Below are 26096 nucleotides of genomic sequence, written 5' to 3'. Positions count from 1 at the left end.
ATTATACAGTTTAAGTATACACAAATATTACATTAGATTAAAAACCTGTGATGTATTTTATCTAGCTATTTGGATTTCATATGTTTATTTATCACGTTTTTCCCAATTAATTTTAAAACATAATTAAATGGGTAGTCTAGATATAAAAGGGAATTTTGAACATAACTTGTTTATAATTACGTGATCGTTTATCAATTTACATTTCGAATAACATATTTATCAATACCAAGTATTTTTTACCAAGTTCAATTTTACAACACATTAATTGGAAAATCGCCAATCAAATCTATAAATATCTAACGAAATAGCTGTCAAATCATTCAAATAAAAAATACACATATTTTGAAATATAAATATCTAAACATAGATATCGTAGATTAAATATTGAGTTACAGTGATCTTCTGCAGTATCCTCATTTATAGTAACTTACTTACATTTATATTCCAAAACTATAGTTACACATATATCTTTTCAAAACAATTTAAAAGCTTTTTGATGGAATAATGTTTAGTTAATGAACTCTTAAAAAGCATAAACAATAACATCACATAGAATCTGATGTTTGGGCGAATAAACATGATAATAATCACAAGATCCACATGTCAAAGATTTATCTACTTTTTTTAAATCATTTTGAATTCTACATATTCCATGCACAAATACAAAATAATATTTTTATTTTAATCAAACTCTATTCTGTTTTCAGTAGCATATTATACCTAACTCCTAGCTTCTGTTGAATTCAAACCCCGTTAAATAGTAGAAATGATGTATTGTTGTTTTCTTATATATTGAAAGAACAACAAAGGCCTTTCAACTATTCAAGAAGTGATTTTTTTCTATTAAAATATTAATAAACTTTAGGGTAGGTGATGTGGCTCGGTGAATGGAGATAAAACGAAATGAAACAGTGGTGTTTACATTATGTGACCGTTATTTATTGGCAATATAAAAAAATGTGAAAAATACAAATAATAAAACGGATGGCAGCGGTGTTACCTGGTGTCTAGGCTTGGGCAGTCTTGGGCACGTCTAAACCAAACGAGGGTTGAGCACCGAATGAATCGAAATACCCTTCAATAACATCCCAGATAAACGTCTTGGGGTTGCCGCCAGCTATTCGTTATCGGGTTGCCCGCCCGTGTTCAACATCTGGGATTATATTTCTGGGTATTTTATAGACCGTTATTCCACATGCCTCAAGGTCGCTACAAAACAATATTTTGTTTTGTTTTTTAACCAATTAGTATATATATACATCAAATATATACTTACCTCCGCAGAAGCCGACTTCAGGTTTTTTGCGCCTCTGATGATCCAAAAAAAAAATAAAGCTTTTTATAAAAGTTCTTTATTTTTAGCACCTAGGGAAAATATTTTCCTATTAGTTAAAGAGATTATGTTTCAGCCAACTTTTTGGCTATCGATGAAAATATCAACATTAATTAAATATGTAATTAATAGTATATATAGTAGTATAGTATATATATTTAAATATAAACAGTAATTATCTAGTGTAATTATAAGGAGTGTAATAACTAGTGTAATTATAAGGAAATTATAATATAGTGTAATTAATTGGGATATACCAAGGATGCACATCTTCCTAATCGTTACTTAATCGTATATGGAACACTCTGAAATAAACAAATTACGTTCAAACAGCTGACATGAGAATATATTCAAAATACACACGTTCTCCATTCAATTTTGTTAATTTTTATTCGATACACGTATACTAGTGAGGTCTTTAACAACTTAAGTTTCTAAAAAAAACTTTCAAATTGTTATTTAAAAGTATTTTTATAGTGATATATGTAAATACTAAAGGGGTTTTACTGTTTTATATCCGTTTATCCATTGTATATAATTATTAAGAAGAGAAAATCTAATTATATCAATATTGTATGTACTTCTTTGCAATTTATTGGATATTTTGGCTGACGATTAATTTGTTGCATCGAATTATTTTATAATAGTCTCTCGATATTCCGATTTCGAATTCCATAATTTTATTTTTAAATATTACTAAACATGCTTTGATAACATTTATAAATTGTTATTGAGTTCAACAGGAAATTTCAAGTTTTTTCTAGCTTAACTATAGACAAACTTTAATGAGGCTTCAGGAGTTTTGTTTCTTTAGTTTAAAGCCATAGTATGTTTGACAATTTTCTACTATTTTGTAAAAACTTGACAGTTATATTGAAAAATATGTACTAGACTAGCTATTAATTGTAATAACCGAAGTAAGTGAAAATCAGATGAAGCAATAGCAGGTGTATTAAAGAATAAGGATATATCGGAGAATATCTTGTAATATAATAAATATATCTTTAACCAGTTATTATATTATCTTGTAGCTTATCTTAACCCATTTAAAATATTTTTGCTTCAATTGGGTCTCGCCAAATTTTAAAACAAATGTGTCATAAAACAATAAGCCTTCCAAATTAGGGATGTAGGAAGTGCCAAAAAGTATCGATATATATCATATCAATAATATTTATAAATATGGCGATCGCTGTTGATATTTGTAATAAAAATATCCATACCTCGATTTGATAAAAATTACTAACCACATTATTAAGTAATTATAACAGACATTATTTTCAATAAATCAAGTAATAATTATCTTAACCGGCACTGGTTAAAGTGACCGGACGGTGCTCCTATTGCTACGATAGTCGCGGGACGGATCAACGAGTAACAGTATAAAATTCGACGAGGTATAACTATTCCAGGCATGTCAGTAACCAGGCTGGGTAAGACCGGATTTCTTCTGGTTAGTGGCCTCTAAGTTGATCATTGGCCAGTCGATAGGCTTAATGCCAGTTCGGATAAACCCTGATTAGCAAGGAGGAGTCTAAAATATAATTAGAAAAATGAATTATGTAAAATCTAGAACACCAAAAAAGAACTTAAAAAATATTTAATTGATGTGCTTAGCTGCAAGCTTCCCCTTCTTCTGAATGAAAGTGAAAACGTAGCAGATAACTAGCACTTTACAGTTATTTCTGAAAGAGCTGGGTGAAATGACAACAAACAAGCTAGAATTTTGTTGGGTTTTATTTTCTGAGTACTATGAGTTGGTTTAGATATTACTTCAATTCACTAAACAAACAACATTGCTTCACTAGAAATTAAACTAGGTTCGCTGAAGTTGATACTATTGTAATGTTTATCATAATTTCCTGATGCTGATATAACTTATATATTTTTAAATTGTGTGCTTGAAAACATATTAATTATTGTATCTTTTCGATACTTCATTTTGAATGGATACATAGATATATCGAAATATTAAATATCGCTCTAGAATCTTGTTAGATATAATACTGTAAACGAAAAAAATATAATGAAAAAATTATTTTATTAACCAGATTCGTATAATTTAAAATAGCAAACCATTTAGATATTATCTTGAGTCATTCTTGGAAATTAGAATCGAATATAAAAGGCTTCCAGAGGTTATTTTTCCCTTGTCCGATTTTACACTCTTAAATGTTATACAATCCTTATTATAAACAATTACAAACATAAATTTACGGCCATGCCCCAACAGAATTCGAACCCATGACTATCGCAGCAGTAGAAGAAGAATCCTGTCGCCTTGACCACTGGTCCAAACAAACCGATAACAGAGCTTTATTTCCGTTTTTGTAATTTGTCTTGTCTTTTTATCAATACTTATTCAGTTATATTGAATGATATTGTTTCCCCAACTTTCTCAATAACTTCTATGGTTTATGGACGTTAACTTCTCGACAAACATCCAGAAATTCAGTTTAAAATGTCATCTGAAATATCTTACATTAGCTAGCATTCTTGGCTCAATTGCTTGAAAGAATATCATGATTAATGACGAAAAATAGGTCATCCATAATAAACCATAATTACGCTATGATTGTGTTCCACTATAAGAATTCAAGGTCCCACACATTTTTCGTAACTTATAAAAATTTACTGGAGTTGATTGGGAAATGATGTCGCATCCTCTAAACAGCCTCGACCTGACATCATCGTAAAAAATGTAAATAAAAAATGAAAACTCTTCTGCCAATCAAAAAAATAATTAATTCTGTTGAAAATTCTACGTCAAAAGTACGTAATAATGCGTTCGACAGGTTATCTTTCGTAAACATAAATATTTATAAAATAGTTTCTAGATAACCCATATAGCAAATATTTTATATGTTTATGGAAAATTCAAGTAAGCTAATGTGTACTTAAACTAAAATATAACAAATTATGTATTCAAATAACTTCTAAAAAACCCAATTTATTTGTTAGCATGTAGCCATACTCAAACAAAATTTACATTTTTGACAGCGGTCAACATATTTTACTTCTATTTCGTTCGATTAACACATTCTGCTACAGTTATTTACTATTTAATATTTGATTTTTGATTGACGCTGTCGACAAACACGCAAACAATATAATGATATTAGAAATCAAAATATTTAGTATGTTTCATATAACCACGTGCTAGTACCATCAAATAGTTCTATTACCACTTTAACTTTAAATATTACATTTATCGTTATTTTATTAATTCTCCCAACTTGAGTCAACTTAAGTTCTAAAATATTGATTTGTCAGTCAATAATATGGTATAAATGGACTTATGGGGTAGTTATGCGGTTGAACAACGAGCTTGAAGTCAAATGGATTCATAAAGGTATCCAAGAAATTGCCGTAAATCATGAAAGTAGGTTAACAAATCGCACCAGCGTGGAAGCAACACAACAAACCACACTAACCTGTAACACTTGAGTCAGCCTAATGTTATTTTATTTTGGAAATACATACTATTGTGTTTATCCCGTACTCGTATTGCTTGTGAATTGATCCAAGTATAAATAAAAAGTAGTGATAAATTAACACATAATTAAGATAAGTCACATTAAAAAATAGCTAGACTTTTTATTCTTATTATTTGCTCATCTCATGGTATTTTCATTTATATTATCTACTAACATGATATATCATCTCTGTTAATTTAATATCTACAATATTTATATCTCTGTACTTTTAAACTACTTTTATATTATTCTTATTTTTCATTTAATTTTCCATTTAACACACTTTGTAAATCTAGTATTGTCATATTAGTTAATTATAACTCAGTCCATCAGTCCCATACTTATTCTGTTTGATCTCTTTTTTTATTGCTGTAACCTTTTTGTTGTATTGAGTCCCTATATATTGTTCTTTATTATTCATTTACAATATTTTTAGACATATTTAGATTCATACAAATATTTTGTCATTAATTTCTCCTTCAACCATAGAAATCCAGTCCCTCTGTTAAATCAAACATAGTGATGTAGTAATAGACACTCAGCAAATTCTACAAAAGAATATGTTTTGACGAAGTAAAATAATTATTTTTAGATATCGGCGAAAAGTTATAAATAAGCATGTCACAAACATAACTATAATTCAGTGATTTTATATCAGTGTATATATACAGTTTTTGTTACTGTTTCGAAATTTTGAATCAAATATCCTTCATTTTCTTTAAATTGAGGAAATTGAACAGTATCAATGAATCATCCCAATCTGCCTGTCAAGTTAGCCGGGTATTGCTCTTAATTACTTCTTATTTCATGATGTCCGTATGTTGCTAGAAAAATTTTAAAAAGTAGTAACATTTAACAATATTTTGAATTTAAATCTGCATTCTGTAACAATAAATGTTTAATTCTTTATAAATATTATGAATACTTATTTATACTCCTAGTATAAACATTATTTGTGTTTTATTTAATAAACTAAAATAACTCAAACTAGGTTAGTTCGGTTCAGTTAATTCGACAGTATAATTTTACTTCAGTTGAACAACCCATCCAGAAATCATTGAAAAGATATTTCGTAGCAAATAATGTATTTCATTTTATGTAATATGATTGAAATCAAATTACATCAGCGTTCTTCGTCGTTTTTCCTCCTTGAAAACTCGTTTACGTTTTTTACGATATACGTGTGTTGATTGATCGATTTATTTCGTGATTAACCTTTTATGTGGATGCTATTGTTTTGCTTGAACAAATATTACTTAATATAAATTATTAGCCTAATGACTAATAAAAACATTGTGTTAGTTTTTCCTTTGGTTTAAGCAATCTAGAAACTCAGTTAGCATAAATAAATTAAAACTGGTTAATGTGCATGTGCATGCTTTGTAAATTTTGTGGGTTGGTTTTTCCATCGGTTGTTCATCCTGTAGTTTTATCTGCTTTTTTTTAGTTTTAGATTACATATCAGCAGTGGTTTGGATGGCTTTAGAAAAGTACAATGTTTTGTTTCATTATATTGCTTATAAGAATATAGTTCATATTTTCTAATATTATAACTAATTCAGTGAATCCTGTTTCATAGTTTTCATTAATTATTCTGATTTTTTTCAATTTGTGATTATTACGTTCCATGTTCCAAACAAATGGTCATTAATATAGATGTCTAAGTCTTAGTCTTTATTAATTTTTTCTAGATATCATATCAATTCCTTGTTGTTGTTTTTTATGAGATGTTCAACATTGAGCAATTGTTGAATCCTCTTTTCAAGTGCATCTAATATAGGTAGCTGTTTTAGGAACATTATATGCAATAAGTTATAGGTTCTGGAACATCTCTGAAAGTACATCCTAACGCTCTAGATCTACAAACCTTGACATATAATATGTAGTCAAATAATAAAAATATTATAATTAAAATAAAATAAAATATAATTAAAGTAAATAGTAAAAACTATTAGAAATACCATGTTTTAATAATATATACCATATCATTAAAGCAAAATCAAAGAATTTTACTTGCAGAAAGTGAACAGAAAATGAGACTGCAATGCTGTGAAGATATTCTTCTACGGTCTTCAAATCTGAGAACAGACGGAATCTGAGGACACTAAATAAGTCGAACAGGAGATAGTCGAACCAATCGTACTACAAACGCCGCCGTCTCCCAACGAAAAGGCAAACTTGTGCACAGGTTGGTTATCCTGAGAAAATTATTTATTTGTTGTTCAAGCCAGGCAAACTCAAATCACTGTTTTTTTCCTATTCACAGAATTTTCACAACCTGCTAATTAAGGAACAACCTGTTGCTTTGATTATTGTTTCATTTCTGGCGTATAATGGTAAATCTAAATCTCGTCCATATTTACAAATTGCTGCACAAAATCAGTCAGATCCCGAAGGATCGACACTGATCAGATGCGGCTTCTATTTCGCATCACAGCATCGGTTTAAAATAATCCCTCTTTTTAACGGTTGACACGACAGGTGCAGTGCCCCGGTAAACTTTAATCAATTTCAGATGAATTTTCTTAGGAATTCCAACACGAAGAATTTTATGACAACATGATATTCAAGTTTATCCATATTAACAAGGAAAAATAGGCAAAATGTCTGGCGAAGAAAATCGTATTGTAGAATAAACTATTTGAGGGGATAAGTTAATTTGTCATACGAACTAACGACACATGCACCCAGGCAGGAGACATACATTTCTGCTGATTAGTAGCACGATATCTGAATCAAGTCAAGAACTTATCTCCTTACCCTCATATTTTGAAGACTGGGAAGTTTGCAAAGGGGATTGCTTTGAAGAAATTGAAATATATTTTGAAAAATTAATAAGCCCTTTACACTTTATTTCCATAGTAGTACAGTTTTTTATCACCATACTATGTATATTTTCTGGTGTTATATTAACTTAAAACTTCTGTTAAATAACAAAATATAATATAATACATTATGCTAAATATTATATTTATTGCTGTCGGGGACTTCGTTGACGCAATTGCGCCAAAAATATATTTGATTTTCTAAAAAAACACAATGATGCCAGTTTTCGTAGTGATAAAATAGTATAAGTATTTTTAAACATTTAGATTCCAGTATTCAGACGGGCCACATTGTATTTTTTGAGATATCTTGGTGAAAATTTAATTAAAACAGCCAAGGACAGTAAGGCCATTAGAATAAAATTATAAAACCTGTTCTTATTATTGCCAAGAAGAAGAATTTGTTCGTCGATTTACGTTTCTAGATAAACACTACCAATACATATTAAATTTAAGAAGAACTGGTAACAAAAACATATTTTGGTGAACTAATGATATAAAAAATAAGAACTACTAAAACTTTTACGATGTTTTTCACTAACATTAGCATTAAATGTGATTAATTGATTTAATCACATTTAATGTTAATATTTAAAAATATTACTAAATGTTAGTTAATGTTCTAAAAGTATATTGTTGTCGTCTTACATGTTACCTTTAAGCAACCTGTATGTCAACACTTTGTCTTCTTAAATTACTTTCCTGGCGGTTTACTTACGTAAGATGTGTTTTTATATTATTGGAGATGCTATTTTACAAATCGGTATCACCAAACGTCCCTTGTATAGATCTATTAGTTTATTAGCAATAAACGCCAGTACAATAAATCAGTCGTTAACTTACTATAAATTAGGGGCATGTCAAGTAAATAGACATGAAATGGGAGAATGTGCGTAGTCTGGAAACAGTTTACTTTGATCTCTTGAATAGGGGACCGCTTTATTACATGCTGTAATGATTATTCCATTTAATTTCTGACTAAGCTGAAAATTATACTTTTTACTTCAGTTAATGTTTTGAATGATAAATATTTATTTCAATATTATATATTTTTATTATATATTAGATATACCAATAAATCTTTTTCTTTCCATAAAACATGACGTAATGTAAATTTATCTGATTTAAACTGTTATACTATAAAAAGAGACGTAGATCAACAACATTAATAAAATGCCGGCTTGGTGGCGCAGTGGTAAAAGCGGTGGGACGGTCTTCCTACTGTTGCGATAGCCGCAGGTTCGAATCCTGCTGGGGCATGGTCGTAAATTTATGTTTGTTTGTTTGTTTGTTTAAAATTTGTGAATGTTCTAGGCAAAAGTGTAAAATCCGATAAGAAAAATGATCCCAGTCACGCCAGTAACCAGGCTGGGTAAGACCAGATGTCTTCTGGGATGATTTCTAAAGGTAGTCAGTCGCAAGTCGGTAGGCATAATGCTGAGGACCGTGGTTCGGAGCCCACGTTAAACTTTAGGCCCAGTCCAGGTAAACCCGTAGTTGGTAAAAGGAGACTTCAACATATATTTAAAAAAAACATTAATAAAATAAAATTGTTGGGGGTAATTTCAACATTTTAAATGAAAGTATATAAAGGTTGAAAGTTCAAACATCTTCTTTAAATCACAATGGAAAATCGCTCGATGACATATATACATACATAATAGAAAGCAATACTGCATCCACTCTATACATTAAACAATGCGCCTTCCGACTACCACTTTTTCCAAACAATAACTCATAGCCTATCCTAGCAGCACTTCACAAAGGCCTCAAATCTTACTTGTACACGATATATGAGGTGTTTGTATATGCTCTGATGATTTCTTCACTTTAAAAAACCATTTATTCATATTATATTATTGATAAGAATTGGTACAATATATTTTAATCTCTATATTTTCCATTTTCGCCATATATTCCTTTTCCAACATGGCGATACAATATCGAAAGAACGGTATTGGTTTGGCAGCGATTTTCGACCATCAACCTATTACAATAATTAGGAACCGGGTGCTAATCAAGCCATGCTACGGCGAAACTTTTAAGTTATGATACATTATCCTTCGCAACATATGGTCAGGTGGTGCTATATCAGAAGATGACTTGTATTACTTGCTATTGTATATTTCTTCTAATTGTCTAATTTATCCTCACATTACACCAGAAGCCCAATTCATGGATTTTTGCCATCACTTGATGAAGCAGCACTTTCTTTTTCTTCAAATGCGACCGTTTTTCAGCGATTTCGTCCTTCAAACGGCCCAATAACGCTCTGTAATAGTAGCTGTTGATGGTCCTTCCTTTTTCAAGGCAGTCGATGAAAATGATTCCATGCGCATCCCAAAATATAGCCGTTATAACCTTGCCAGCCGACTGTTGCGTTTTCCCACGCTTTGGAGCGGGTTCATTGTGTGCAATCCACTGGGATGACTGTCGATTAGACTTCGGAGTGAAATGAGGGAGCCATGTTTCATCCAATGTCATATATCGTCGCAAAAACTCGGGTTTATTACGCTTGATCATCTTCAAACACTGCTCCGAATGATTAACTCGTCGTTATTTTTGGTCAAAAGTGAGCTCGCGCGGCACCCACTTTGCACAGAGCTTTCTCATACCCAAATATTCGTGAATAATATAATGTACACGTTCAGTACATATCTTTAGAGTGTCTGCTATTTCATTCAATATCAATTTACGGCCATTCAAAATCATTTTGTGGATTTTTTAAATGTTTTCGTCAGTAACAACCTCTTTTGTGCGTCCACTGCGTTCACCGTCTTCGCTGCTCATTTCACCACGTCTGAACTTAATATCCGGAAACTCGGCATCTAGCCAAGTTCTTACATCAACTGTATATTTTCTCTTCAAAAAGAAATATTTTACCAACCCGCGAAATTCCTTTTATCCATTTTTTTCACAATAACAAATGTTGCTTACTTCAAAATTCACAAACATCTCAAAAAAACTTAGAAGCGCATCTCCTATGTTAAAATTGGGTCTAAGTTACGCTCGGAATCCCCGTGTGAGGGCGCTTACGCATGCGCCGTATGACAATTAGCTACGGTGGGAAATTTAAAAATGTTTAGCGGGAAGTTCAAAAATGTATAGTAAAAAATTTTAGCGGGAAATTAAAAAAAAATTCTTTTAATTTTACTGGAAAAATAAAAAAATAAATATATTTAAATATATTTCATTGATATATTACAATTACATTAATTTGCCTTGACCATAAAGACATTCATGTAATCACAAAACACTTAATCCACTGATATTATCTTCTCTCTAATATTTAAAACAAACATTAAAATAAGATAATATAACTATTAATGGTTTTGTTGTTTTATTTTTTAGAGTCAACTAAATTAACAACCTACCTAAATTGGGGTACATTTCATCAAATATGACAACTGCAGTTCGGTCTATACAGTCAAGTAACTAACGACCAAAATTAGAGGTTACTACTCCAGCAGTATAAAGGAACCTTATTCAGTATCTACATTGATGTTCTTTTAGAAGGAAAGCAGAATATCTTCGATAATAGTTTATATCCCCTGCCACTGCATTTCAGTAAGGATAAAGCCATAAGTTTTTTATCCAATCTGAAACAAAGCTGATGGGACAGGCTGAGTTATCTGTAAATGAACATATAAATTTCAAGTTAGAACCTCCATTCTCTAATAATAAACATAAGTTTGTTATTACATACTTACTTCTGGGTCTTGTTGGGGTAGAAGAATCTCCTATATATCTATCAGCCTCAAAAACTTATGTGATTATAATATTACCATTGGGGACATATTTTCCTTGTCTTGTAGTAAAAGTAAGGAATCTCAATAAATATTGCTTAATTATTTCAATGCAATAAATCATTACTATTTAACATAATACTTACTATTTAAATTACAAGTAGGAATTACATCTTGTTTCAGCCATGGATTTCCACATTTTGGTATATAGTCTTCATCTTTAAAATGATTACAAACTTTCCTGGACCTACATAGGAGATCATAAGAGATCCCCTTAAGGTTTCCTTTTCATTACACTAATAAATTAAAATACACAGAATAATCTAAAGTAATTGTTAAGTATATATAAAACACATACCGAAAAACTTACACACTTACCGCAAATAAATAACACAAATTATATCATTAGAACACACATATAGCTGTTACATGTTTCATTTACATTTGGGCGCGTAACGGGGATTCCGAAAAGCTTAAACGTGGGACCCGATTTTTCCATATAACTTTCACTTCTAAATTTCTTTATTCTATGTTCACAAACTAATGATCTGACAGTTGTCAAATTTATACACGCATCTTTTGAGGATTAGGGCTAACTAAAAAACATATGGATTTAATTCTAGTAGCGCCGGGCCAGTCAGGCCGGGGACTTCTCAATTGACCTGTTACACTTATAATTCACAACTTGCTGCTCCCATCATGCGGACAGCAGCACTTTATGGCGATCAATATTCTACTTCGGTATCCATTTAAATGATTCCTTCTGGACTAACCCATGACTTTCAGCGCTTAGAATTGCCGCACTAAATCCACACACATTTTATCGCCAGTTACAACATACCACAGAAAATTCTCCTTTTTGCCTTACAAACAATGAAGTCCCGATTTTGAATGGAAATTGATCGAAATTATTGTAATAGCCCCATTTGCCCTCTTTTCGGAACTTTACCATCATATGTAAACTTTGAGAAATGAGTCGTTAATCTGTTATCAGCTGCTAAACTATATCCGAAAGTTCTCTGAAACATTTTTCTTAACGAAAAACATTTTATTACTTTTTTGTTGAACAATTTGACTGACTCTTTCAACAAAGCATCCATTATTTCTCACTGAAAGCTCATAATAGCCATCGTCAATTCAATTCAATATTTTTGATTCAACATGAGTAACTTAGGTATTTGTCTCCTTACTACATCCTTATAAAATGTATTTTAATAATAGAGTATTATTAAAATATAATATTTAGCTAAGTATTTTATCAATAATATAATAAGAATAAAATGTATTTCATCAAGCCACGTTTTTCTTGATAATCATCTTAAAAAAGGAGGATATTTTACACTATTATTATATAACAGTAATAAGAACCAAAAGGGAATTACATCAACCTTTATACAGGTTTAATAAATCTATATTCATTATCATTTATTAACAACATCGACTGCTTTGTGGTATTTTTTGTAGGTTGGTTTTACCGCTTATTTATCCAATAATTTTATTTATTTATTTTTAATAATTTGCATAATTTAATACATGAGAGCTATAAATATTAGTTTTGGTGTTTTTGGTAAGGAAATTCCTTTCCACTTGCTATATTGCTATTATATTCTATATTTACATTGTCGTTAAAATTAATGACATAGAGTATTGTTAAAAAATTAAATATTTAGTGTTGATATTAATTCATATTAATTATGCATTCACTTTTTAATTGTGACCACAATATATCATTACTTATTAATAATAATAACTAGCATATATAATGCAACACTGTGCAACTTTGTTCCAAGCGCCTATTTATAACAAATATTCCTAGGATTAAATATTAAAATAGTACAAATAAATAACAAATTGAATAGTATATTTAAAAGTTACGGAATAAGTTATATTTGGCTAACGGCATGCTCTAGGTATATAAATATTTCAAAATTAACAGTGCTATTAATTCTCTTACCAGCAATTCATAATATAGAATCATATATCGTATATAAACTATATTCACTGGTTATGATCAGCAGGATCTTCTGTATCAGTGAATGCAATATACCAAATTATATTCTGGGTATAGCTTCTTAGCCATAAGAACAAATTCGTTTCTCAAATGTTGGTATTTCTGCTGCATGTGCAATCTACTGCTCAAACTTCAGGAGATTAAGTTAGCTCACAATAAATTCAATCCTATACGGATGCTCTCAAACCCTGAATTGCAGTACTCTCAGTGGCAATCTATGGACTAGTTTTTTTAAGAACTATGAAAGAAATGGTGACTTGTGGAAATGACGGTACAGACATTATCGGTCCAATCTTATTTTAGTGCAAAACGAGACCCTTAATGCTAAACACTTCACTGATCATTTCTAACAGTCAGATTAAAATAGATCTATAATTTCATGTTTGTGTGTGCAGCTTTCGTCTTATAATATCGGAGGTTACGTTACTGCATAACCGCACAACAACCACAAATATGCATTTACCAACATATATTTTTAAGTTCGTTTGACTTGCATTTATAACACTCTAGTAATAATTATATCTTGTTGCTAGATTTGTTAATGAATAAGATACTGTTATTTAACAAATTAGTGTACATAAAATTAGCATTTTTACAATAACAAGAGTTAAAAATGTAATATGTTAGCAGTACAAATCAGTCTCTATCTCTAATATTTGATAATAAATGAGGTCACCAGTAACTTATGTTAAAATAATTAGGTATAAAAAATAATGTCATTAAATTTGGATGTCCATTAAGAAATAATCTTGAATTAATCATGATTTTTGAATCACTATCACATAATTATAATATTTTCGAGTTCTAGGATAAAAAAGTGTCATTTCATCTGCAAGAAATCTGAATCTACAGCTGATGAGTTTCAGATGATCTTGATGATTTAAAAGAACTGGTTGTTTGATGAGCGACTTCCATCTTAACTTCAAACAAAATTCACAAAAACCTATATTTACTTGATTGAATCTTTCAAATTCTACAACAAAATTTAAAAATATGTAATGACTAGCTATGAACAATCCAATAGGTTACATTCTTTCTCAGTAACTGTCTTTTTTTGATTTTAAAAAATTACAAAAAATTATTTATATTCGCAATAGTTATTATATTAATACATTCCGGATATATAACTATATATTTAATTTTAAATAAAAATAATAATACTAAAAATATATATAAAGTAAATTCCAAAGTTCAAAAATGCCAATAAATATTCAAAATGTCAAAACCTTATTACGAAGTCAAATAAGTTATAAGTATCCGAATTCGAACGAATCGAAAATTTTGGGATGGTGTAATTTAAAGTATAAAATAGATATTAATTTTGGAATATTTAATTTTTTTTCTGTACGTAATATTCAATTTTTAACTCTAACAGGAACTTTCTAAGAAAAAGCGGCCAATTGCCGCAATACCGATGAATGATATACTGAAATCATTGTCTTGAATCAGTATACCATAACAAAGGATCCAAAATTGCATCTGTCTGTATATATTATATTTTCATCACTTTTAGTTTCACCTTAAAATAGAATATCACTTCGTTAGATATCATTAGAAAAGGTATTTTATGAACCAAACATATTACCCAATTTTATTCCATTGTAGTAATACATTTGTTGCAATTTACGTAAACGACATGGGAACTATTAATTGGTGTCACAAAAAAAAATTAATTGATATAAAAATGATAATTTATATTGAGTTTTTTAACACAATAAAACTGTAACAAGCTTTGAAAATGAATTATTATTTTAAATATGTAAAAGAGGGTTTATTTCCTCAACATAATAAAATAATAAATACATGCTATATGAGGCATATGAGAAAGTATTCCACCTTTTTAAATTCTATTTATTTAGAACTAACGAAAACAACTTGCCTTTAAATTAAACTAAATGTGACTTTTCGGACGCTAGTCGAAATTATACTTAATTAACAATATATTGCTGTACAAGTATTGACTTAGACCTATTTGCCCTTATGGAATATAACTATGTAGTACTTGTAGAAAATATATGTAACAGGTCAATTGAAAAGTCTTCGGTCTAACACATAGATGGCGCTATTAGAATTAAATCCGAATGTTTTTAGTTAGCCCTAACCCTCAAAAGATGCGTGTATAAATTTGACTGCTGTCGGATAATTTGTTTGTGAATTATAACATTTTGAGTGAAGCAACTTTTGTTATTGTGAAAAAAATTGATGAAAAGGAATTTCGCAGGTTAATAAAATATTTCTTTTTGAAGGGAAAAATTCAGTTGAAGCAAAAACTTGGCTTGATGTCCTAGGAAAATCAACCATCAAGTATTGGTATGCCAAGTTTAGACGTAGTAAAATGAGCACCGAAGACGGTCAACGCAGTGGACACCCAAAAGAGGTTGTTACCGACGAAAACATAAAAAAAATCAACAAAATGATTCTGAATGACCGTAAATAAACTCTAAAGATATCAACTGAACGTGTACATCATATCATTGACGAATATTTGGGTATGAGAAAGCTCTGTGCAAAGTGGATGCCGCGCGAGCTCACTTTTGACCAAAAACAACGACGAGTTGATGATTTGGAACAGTGTTTGAAGATGACCAAGCGTAATAAACCCGAGTTTTTGCGTCGATATGTGACAATGGATGAAAGATGGTTCCATCACTTCACTCCAATCCACAGTCATCCGATTGGACTGCACACGGTTATTAGACCGTTTGAAGGAAAAAATCGCCGAAAAATGGCTGCATTTGAAGAAATGTGAAAGAAGTGCTGCTTCTCCAAAACAATGCACCGTGTCACAGGTCAGTGAAAACGATGGCAAAAATCCATGAATTGGGATTTCGAATTGCTTCAAATTGCTTCCTCATCCACCGTATTCTCCAGATCTGTCCCCCAGCGACTAGTTTCTGTTCTCAGATCTCAAGAGAATGCTCGCTGGGAAGAAACTTTCGTCGAATGAAAAGGTGATCGCCGAAACTGAGGCCTATTCTGAAGCAAAGGACAAATCATACTACAAAAATGGTATCGAAAAGTTGGAGGGTCGCTATAATCAGTGCATCACCCTTGAAGGGAATTATCTTGAATAAAAAAAACTAATTTTTCTAAATAAGTGTGTTTTACTATGGTAGGCCGGGGACTTTTCAATTGACCTGATAGTTATTATTCAACGATTCTAAAACAAAGTGCTACAGTCGATGCTCCTTACTACGTCTGTAATGAAATAACACAGCGCAATATACCTCTGGGACATATAATGAGTATAATTCTAAGTGTAAGTGTTAAATAATATATTTATACAATCTGCTAAACATCAGAACTAACAATGAACTGCGGAATCTAAAACATTTACTACCATTCGATATGATTAATGGATAGATCGAAGATATTTTACACTGAGCAGGTTGTTGAACTACTAAGAGTAATAAAAATGTATTTTATAGAAACAACTGAAAAAAGCTACCACAATTAACAACAATAAAGAAAACAACAATATTTTACAGCTCTAATATAATAATAATATAATATAATGTTATATTTTATAATATTATATGTAATTACCTTATAGGTAAGCATCAAACTGACCCTTTATTGGATTATTCATATCTGCAAATAAAATGTGATTATCACAATTATAAAGGGTCTGATATAGAGGATGACAAATCTGCCGAATGTTATCATGTTTATGGTCGATCGGTTGTTATTGTCAGCTTCCATATCACATAGTCAAACACCTCTCAGGGTATTTAAATTTATTAATTGTGAAATATTTATTAAATTTCAGATTTTATATTATACTCTCTAAATATATACAATTAAATTGAAACGCTAAATTGCTACGACCACTACATATCACTATTAGACCACTAATATGTTCTTGTTGCTCCATATAATCCTTTCAGCAAATATATTGATATATCATGTTGTTCGTTAATGTGTATGATAATCTAATTCATAATATGTCACAGAAATTAATATATTAGATCTATATTTTCTGTTGATAACCTTGTTAATAGTTTGGCATATTTTACATTAGAAATGATTTCCGGTAATATTCTAAAATATCAACATCGTTTTTTAAAAGGTAGCCTAATTTTAATTATCAAGGTATTCTGCATTTTAAATATTAAAATATTTTTTATTATTCAATCTAATCAATCTACCTTGTTTTAATGATTCACTAACTTAGTATAATATTTTCATTTAACTCAAATATTTCATTTCATTTTTACATGACAGAACTGTTCTCCTACTTGAAATATATATTTGTAATTACATAAGTAAGAGTATTACTCATTTCAGGTAAGAGTATAAAAATGAAGAAAATCATCCCAGTCACGCCAGTAACCAGGCTAGGTAAGACCGGATATCCCCTGCGATTGTCTCTCAGCGTTAAGCTGTAGGTCCAGTCCAAAAAACCCCAGACGATAAAAAGAAAATTGTAAAATATAAGAAAAATAATTAAATATATTATATAGTTTGGGGTTATTTATATGGCTTAGTGAAGGGCGGTAAAACGAAATGATACAGTGGTGTTTACATTATATGATCGTTATTTATTGTAGTAGTATAAATGTGGAAAGTACTACTAATAAATGAGAGGTATCGGCGCTGGGATTACCTATTGACGAGGCTTGGGCAGTCGATGGTGGCACGTCTGAACTCAACGCTGGTCAGATACAGAATGATCCAAAATACCCTTCAATAATCTCCCAGATAAACGTCTCGGGGTTGCCAGCTATTTGTTATCGTGGTTCCATTTGGCGCTGCTGGCACCCCGCCCGTGTTCATCATCTGGGATTATATTTCTGGGTATTTTGTAGACCGTTATTCCACGATGTAAAATTCGACATGCTTCAAGGTCGCTACAACACTCCCCTGCCAGAATTTTACATACAATTTTAAACAAATAAAAATACTAAAAATATATGACAAAAATACCCGAACAAACAATTCGGTTTCCGTGATAAGCATTCATGCCTCCATTAAGCTGCCCGCGTCGTAGCAACTATCCACCAGGCAATGATAAAGAGTCGAAAAACTGGAGCCATCTTCTTAGATGTCTCCAAGGCTTTCGACCAAGTATGGCACCACGGTCTAATATTTAAAGCAAAACAACTAGGTCTACCGAATGACCTAATATCCCTGATAGATTCATACTTGGATGGTAGGTCCTTTCAGGTGAGGATCGGTGACGCAGTCTCCTCCCGTAAACAAATCTCCGCAGGAGTCCCGCAAGGCGCTCCATTAGCCCCAGCCCTATTCAACCTTTATATGGCTGATTTCCCGCTCTAGAAACTTTCCCACACAGCATTTTATGCAGATGATGCCGCTTTCTTCACAACCGGTTACTGTCCCGACGCAATACGCAATAGACTCCAAGTACAACTGAACCAAGCGATAGCGTGCTTCTTATTCTAATTCTGGCGGCTTCAGATTAACCCGAGCAAAACTCAGACTATTCTGTTCCACCGCAAGAAGGAGTTTCGCGCCTATCGCCTCCAAATCGATAAAGTCCCTATCCCATGGCTCCAGAAAGTTTCATACCTCGGTCTCCAGTTCGATCGCAGATTTCAGTGGTCTTCCCAAATCTAGCACGCCATTTGCAAAGGAAATGGCGTGTACAGCCTTTTATTTCCTCTAGCCTGCAGAAAAAGCAAACTCCCAATCCCGCAAAAAAAGTGACTGTGTATAAAATGCTAGTCCGTCCAATCTGCTTCAATGGAGCACAGGTGTGGTACAGCTATGTCTCAGAGAGACAACTTGAACTACTCCAAGTGCTCCAATCCAAGAAAGTCCGTGTGTTACTCAGTGCCCCATGGTTTATGAGGAACGTCAATACACACCTCGAATCAGGCATTCCGTTTGTGAAAAATTTCATAAACATGCTCAGTGTGGGGTTCTCCGTAGGAACCTTAGAACACGATAACATCTTAATAAAATACCTACCCGTCCACAAATCCCGGTAGTTAACAAAATACGACAGTCCCAGTCATAACCCAGGGTCTCTGTCCCCGCAAAACAATCATATCCCGAACCTGAAGCGACATCAGCCCAAGACCATTTAGTTCTAGCTGGTCATTCTAGTAAACGAAAAAAAAAAGACAAAAATATCAAATACAAAATGCTGATATGCCAAAAAAAGTATGCTGCGTAGAAAGAGATTTAAAACATTTGCATATGATACAACAAAACTGATTTATACGGCTGACAACTTGGTTGGTACGGTTGTGATCTGGTACGGCTGTTGATATCTTTCGGTCCTACAGATACTGTCGCTTCATCGGTGCTTTGGCACTTGAACGTGGTCTATGAACGACGTTGAAAACAAGTTATTTTCGAACAGGGCTCCCGTAATCGACGGTTTGACGGCGTGGTAACTTATTTTCTTCGACGACGAGACGTTGGCAATACCGATACAGTGGCGAAGACATGACCAGTCTATGGTGACTGGGGCTGCTCTGTGACTAATCCGTAGCCACATATGTAACGGTAATCTAGAGAAAACCAATAACGACGGTATCCGACCGAAACTGCCCAAAGCCTCTCAAATCAAAATGTCTGCCAATATGACTGAGACGAAGCGAAGGAAGGCATTATGATTTAAACATAGCGCCGAAAGAAATGTTTACTCGAGACGCTGATCATTAAATAGTGATGTCAAAATCTCTAAAAGTCCAAAAAATTGTGAAATAAAATTTGGACAAAATATTTTAAAAAATGAAATGGAAATAATGAAATGAAATTTAAAGTTCATTGTTCCAGCACTAAAGTAAAAATTACTGAGGAACAACTGTTTGAAAGAATGTAATGCTGAAGGAACAAAAGTGAAATCTAAAAAGAATCGTATTAAAAATATTGAAAATTTTGTATAAAAGAAAAGATAATGATGACGTAAAATACACCATGTTGCACGTACCCTCCATTCACGAGTCCAAACCCAATTTTGCGAAAGATCACGTTAGGGTCACCGCTTTAGGGTAAATGATATGGCTCAGGGAATGGAGGTAAAACGAAATTAAACAGTGGGGTTTACATTATGTGACCGTTATTTAATGACGATATAAAATAAAACGTGGAAAATACAAAATAGATAAAACGGATGGCGGCGGTGTTACCTGGTAACGAGGCTTGGGCAGTTGATGGTGACACGTCTAAACCAAACGATGGTCGGTTACAGAATGATCCAAAGTACCCCTCATTAATCTCCCAGATAAACGTCTTGAGGTTGTCAGATATTCGTTATCGTTTTCCAGTTGGCACTGCTGGCACCTCGCCGATATTCAACATCTGTGATTATATTTCTGGGTATTTTGTAGACCGTTATTCCACGATATAAAATTCAACATGCTTCAAGGTCACTACATTTGGTTGATGCACTCTTTAAAATTTGTATTGCAATCTGAACGATTTATCCATGTGCAAATAATATTTTCAAATTCAATATCTTCTAGCTTGCACACTTTCAATATTATACCATTTTGTAAATTTCCTTCGTAATTTCTCTTATATAGTCTCCCAATCGTCTATTCCTGTTTAGATGTAATTATAACATACTTTATTGGAAATGTTTAGTATTATACAATCTTAACAACTGTGCAATCAAAATATTCGAAGTGCTGTTGCTTGTTAGTATATTGGGAGGCTAAAGTTGACAAGAAGCTACTTGTAAAATTATAACTAACTATATTTACGTGTTGAGAATCTCTCTTCTCCAACAACATCTCCAACAAATAGCAATGCTTCCGCTGCAGCAATTTGATTTGATATTGTGTATCAATTCCGAAAATAACTGGAAATATTTCAAAGAATTTTTTTTTCTTCAAATACAATTTCAATAACAGTATATCGATATTTATTGTTGAGTGGTGATTAGCAATCTAAACTGAATATTTGTTATATCTATAAGTGTTATATTACTAAAACAGTAAAATATTGTGTAATATAAAAATAGCAAATTTGATCTTCATTTACATAATCATTAATAGCGTTCACGACTTAGTAGCTGTCAAACAAACACAAACAACATTATCATTATGAACAATGAAAATAGTCCAAATTATAAGTCGCAGAATAAATATATTAAAGTGACAATTAATAATATTATTATTCATTATAGTTATGTATTCTTGTCAGTATCCATAAAGTACACTGTTTATCAATAATTTTAGGAAAAAAACTGTACACATCTAATAATAAATTACAGAGCAATTAATTAATTGTAGATATAAAAACATTTATAAATTACTGGTATAAAAAAATGTTAATGGATTAAAATTATATTGCGAATGTTCGATAACAGTTATTTAAAACACATATAACCGTAATCAATTATATTTTTTGCAATATGTCATTAGTAAAGTGACATCCATAGATATAATCGAAAGTAATTTTATATTTTTTCCTAAGCGTTATTTCAAAACTAGAATAACTAAAAAGTTGACTTGCCAAAATAACGAGTCGGTTGAGAAAACAATTGTGTTTTTCGACTTAAACTGGTGCATGGTTTAACTAAACATTGACAAATTATGTGCAATTTAGCACGCCCGCATTTGTATCAATTAAAATGTATGATTCTATTCCAGCCAAGTGATGTCAGAAATTATTAAGGCGTTATTTTATGGACCTTACACATTAATCGTCTACATCCCCAATATTTTAAAGAGTTATATGACGTCAAGTGGATCTACTTCCTTCCTATTACTTTCCATTTATCTTTTTTTTTCTGAGTATAGAAGATGTAGAATTATAAGTCAATAATACAGTACCATCTGTAAGATTTACTTTTTATTTTTATTTCAAACAAAAATGCATGAGTATGAACATGTGTAAAATAAATAATAGATCATCAAAACGTATGACGTCAGCACATCGCAATATTACCGCATCAAATACTTTTGGTTTAATCAGCCTGTGAGTCGCCTTTGGATATGCAGGAAAACAGTAACGCTGGTCCAGGAATAGAATTAACTTTTACTTTTTACTTCAACTTTTGTTGTATTAGCTCAGTAATTAGCATCTTCCCATGAGTGACCCAATGTTCCACTTTGAAATATCAATGTTTCTTTTAGAAAAAGGTGATCTCGATTCGTCAGTCGCTTCGTGTGTGAACGCTATTTCTTTGGTGAATCCAACTTTATATTGTTTTTGATTTTTTGAGAGATATTAGCCAAAGTCTATATATTGACATTTAATTTAGCTGCAATACGCTAAAAATATTTCAAATCAAAGCCCCAACATTATATATTTGACAGTATTAATACCTACCTCCCTAACGCAGTATAATGGGAAGAGGGATCCCTATTATCTCGTTCCTGCTAACTGATTAGAAACGCAATCAATTCCTGGCTCTGCCACTGACTCTTTAATGGCTTTGTTATTTTTACTCAAAACAATCACAAATATTAAGCAGCAGTTAGAAACATACCAAAACAAGATCCGAAACAACGTTTGCAGGTTCATAAACTCTCATTATTATTACAAACAAGAGCGTTTTTTACTAAATTTCATAAAGTCCATAAAATCGGATTAAAAGATAATATTGGAAAAAGTTTCATACCGTGTTATTTACGAAAACACATATTGGCTATATATCATAATTTTAAAATATTTACACTAGGTAAATTTTGATACAATTAAAAGATAAAATAACAAATAAACATTGCAAAATGATTTTAACAGTTGAAAAAGCGCCAAAAATATCGAAACATAATTTGTTATTCAATTATTCCTTTATGAGGAAACTAAAAGCGTTAGCATCAATAACTACACTTTCTATATTTGTTACAAAATTTATGTTTTCAATTTATTTCACTCTTACTTCCATTATTTAATTTTATATTTTCTTTTTGTTTCAGAACTCAAATTTGACAGTTGGACTGTTATAAAATGAAGACTGATTTATCTGCAACAGATACTCGATCCAAATATAGTAATAATTTTTGAGCTTACTATTAAGTAATGACAGATACAATAAAAATGCCTCAAGATACTGTAGATAAGGCGTTCATTACGTCGGAAAATAAGTTATTGAAAAAACTCCCGTTTCCAGGGTTCGGGAATGATATGCCCTATAAAGTTCTGCAAAAGGGAAAAAGGAAGAATACGCTTAGATACTTATTCAACCGGATACGGTTAAAGAGATACGGAAGCGTAACGATTTCTAGACCAGATTCGACGTATAGGGTTGCATATCTCGGGAATGTCGTCACAGGTTGGGCTAAAGGTAAATATAATATTGTTATTGTATACGAAATACGACTACATACATACGACGAAATCTTTTACCACTAAAGAAATTTTATCTTTAATAATCAATTCTTAAGAAACTTAAATAACATTAATTTTAGGTATTGTCATTAAAATTTTACATTTATAAAGAAAATGTTTACATTGTTATTTGAGTGATAACACAAAAAATATAACATAATGAACAATTATATTCATATTTTACGTGTTACGTTGACGCAAGCAATTTGTGAAAAGCTATTTTCAACTGTATTAAGCATTAATAAAAGCTATAATAGCAATAAGTTAGATCATTTTTACTAACAACGTATGTACTTTTAAATAATTTTAATAAATGGAACTACAATGTTAAAAACTGACTCCAAGTCATAATGAAATAATATAAGCAGATAATGTCGGAATTGATGAATGATTAGCATCTGTCTTCACTAAATAATTCAGTAATAAAAGGAACACACTACCTTATGTAGAAACACGTTCAAATCGTCGAATATAACAGACGTTTATATTGCATTGCATTTATACATCCCATTTGGATCAATCGCTGATAAACATACATGTAAGCATCTATGTAAAGCATGTAAGAATGTATCTATAATCTATTCAAAGTTATTTTGTACATCCGTTATCTAAATTTGTGACGTCAAAAGGTCGCAATGTTGCTGCATCAACTCTGAGTTTTAGTTCAGTTTGGCTTTGACATACAACAATATTCTAATCTATTTAAAATAATTGAACAAAAATGTTATCAAATATAATTTATTTTAACATTATAGTACATCTAAAACCTACATTTAATTATACAGCCACAATAGTTTATAGGTTAGAGTCATAACCCCTTATCACTATTGCTTTCAAGAATTTTGCATACGTTTGACAACTGGACGACTTTGTCAAGTTCATTCGTTTACGTGTTCGAACTATTGAGTCAGCATTGTCTCTTTTTAACTAGAATAAAATGAGAAGGAAAATATTGTTTGATTCTAAAACGATACAAGCAATACATTAAACATCTTGATACCGTATGTACAAAAAAACTGAATAAACCATGTATAAAAAAAAAGGAATCCGATTTCCCTGGTTACACCATAACCTGAGGTCGCCTTTGCCGATTTCATTAATTTTTTAAAGTTTTCTAATACTATGTAGAAGGTTCTTACAGAAAGAAATATTATAAAAATTGCACGAAAAATATTTAAAAAAACTAACGTCTAAACGTCGCGCATTTGGTTGTTTGATAAATGTTGTTTAAAAAATGTATCGAGCAGCATAAAGCGATCAAAAAACGTATTTTGTTCATCGCAGTTAATCGCAATTATGCTTTATGTTAAAAGTTTAATTTAATATCGATATTTAGTAAGTTTTGACAGGCACGTGGTATGCGGAGTTATACAGAGGCATTAAGGGAGTAAATTTCTTATTTTCATTTAATTTGGTTCTTCAAAATACCACCCATTTGGACATACCAATTTAAGTCGTAGTCAAACTAACGAACAACCTGAAGCACAAAACGACGAATAGAATTGAAATGAATAACGTAGGAATGTTGCACTTAATCCCCATCGAGCTGTATTCAATTAGAACGCGGATATCAATTATAATTCTGTTTCGCCAGTGACCAAGTACATTCATTGGTTTTCGGAAATTGCTTTTTTATAAATTCCATGTTAAAACTGGTCTTGTAGCATAACCACTGTTATTACAATCGCAGCATTAACATGTCTACCTCTAATTTTGTCTAAGCCCCCAAAGGCTTTTCGTATGCAACTTGCTGTGCTGCAACACTTTGACTACCGCAGAATTCCTAGAGAGGTTTCTGTTCGACCACCTTCCAACAACGCAGCTTCCATATCTGATGAAGCAAGTGCACCTACAATTCCATTTTGCAATCGAATCATTGACAAAATCATTGATATTAAAGACGTTTTTCTAGTTACACCAGCTGATTTAAAAAAGGAACGTTTCTTTGAACGGCTTGCCTTAATGCCTCAGAATCGTATTGGGTTTATCACACATTTAAATACGTTGTGCATTGGGCGTTGTCATTTCTCTGTGGGATCAGCTAGTATATAGTATAGATTTTTAATGAGTACATAAAATGTAGATACATTCAAAATTTTTAAAATATATTATGTTAAACATTTACGTGATGTGTTACAAAGAGAAACAATTAGTTCGAAGTAACAAACTGTCAGCAATGCAATACAATTGATGCAATTACCTTTCACTAATATTCTTAGAATTTTGAAATGTTTTTTTTTTGTAATTTAAAAATGAAATTTGACTTTCTAATAATATTTGTATATATCTGACTAACATTAAATATTATAAAATAAGTGTTATCGAATTTCTTAGTAGCTATGATGCAAGGTATTTAATTATGTTTCGGATAATAGAACGTCATGTGACAACCAAATTATTAAATTAATTTAAACAGCATCAATCATTTGAGTTTGAATTAGAAAATATAAC

At 31.3% G+C, this 26096-nt stretch overlaps 1 protein-coding gene and 1 long non-coding RNA gene across 4 annotated transcripts in view; one reads left to right on the top strand and one right to left on the bottom strand.

The window, feature by feature from the left end:
• The window catches only part of LOC143193921 (uncharacterized), an 86682-nt gene that overhangs the window by 43995 nt on the left and 16591 nt on the right, over window positions 1-26096 (top strand). For 2 of the 3 annotated variants that reach the window (XM_076400360.1, XM_076400361.1), the window contains one exon: window positions 23234-23601. In XM_076400360.1, coding sequence (XP_076256475.1) covers window positions 23337-23601 — 265 coding nt within the window. In that variant the 5' untranslated portion in view covers window positions 23234-23336. Of the gene's footprint in view, window positions 1-6919; window positions 6998-23233; window positions 23602-26096 lie in introns of those variants that run through there. The other variant, XM_076400362.1, reaches the window with a different exon arrangement.
• Window positions 1081-13469, bottom strand: LOC143193923 (uncharacterized). The gene is made up of 3 exons (XR_013005139.1): window positions 13335-13469; window positions 1277-1365; window positions 1081-1209 (listed from the first exon to the last, which is right to left on the bottom strand). It is a non-coding gene; the product is annotated as an uncharacterized LOC143193923 (long non-coding RNA).

The sequence above is a fragment of the Rhynchophorus ferrugineus genome, unplaced genomic scaffold (genome assembly GCF_030347505.1).
Source record: "Rhynchophorus ferrugineus isolate W39M unplaced genomic scaffold, kcgeb_rfMv2 rfM3, whole genome shotgun sequence".
Classification (NCBI taxonomy): domain Eukaryota; kingdom Metazoa; phylum Arthropoda; class Insecta; order Coleoptera; family Curculionidae; genus Rhynchophorus; species Rhynchophorus ferrugineus.
Note: the sequence above shows the minus strand (reverse complement) of the source record. Positions and strands in the feature narration are given on the sequence as shown.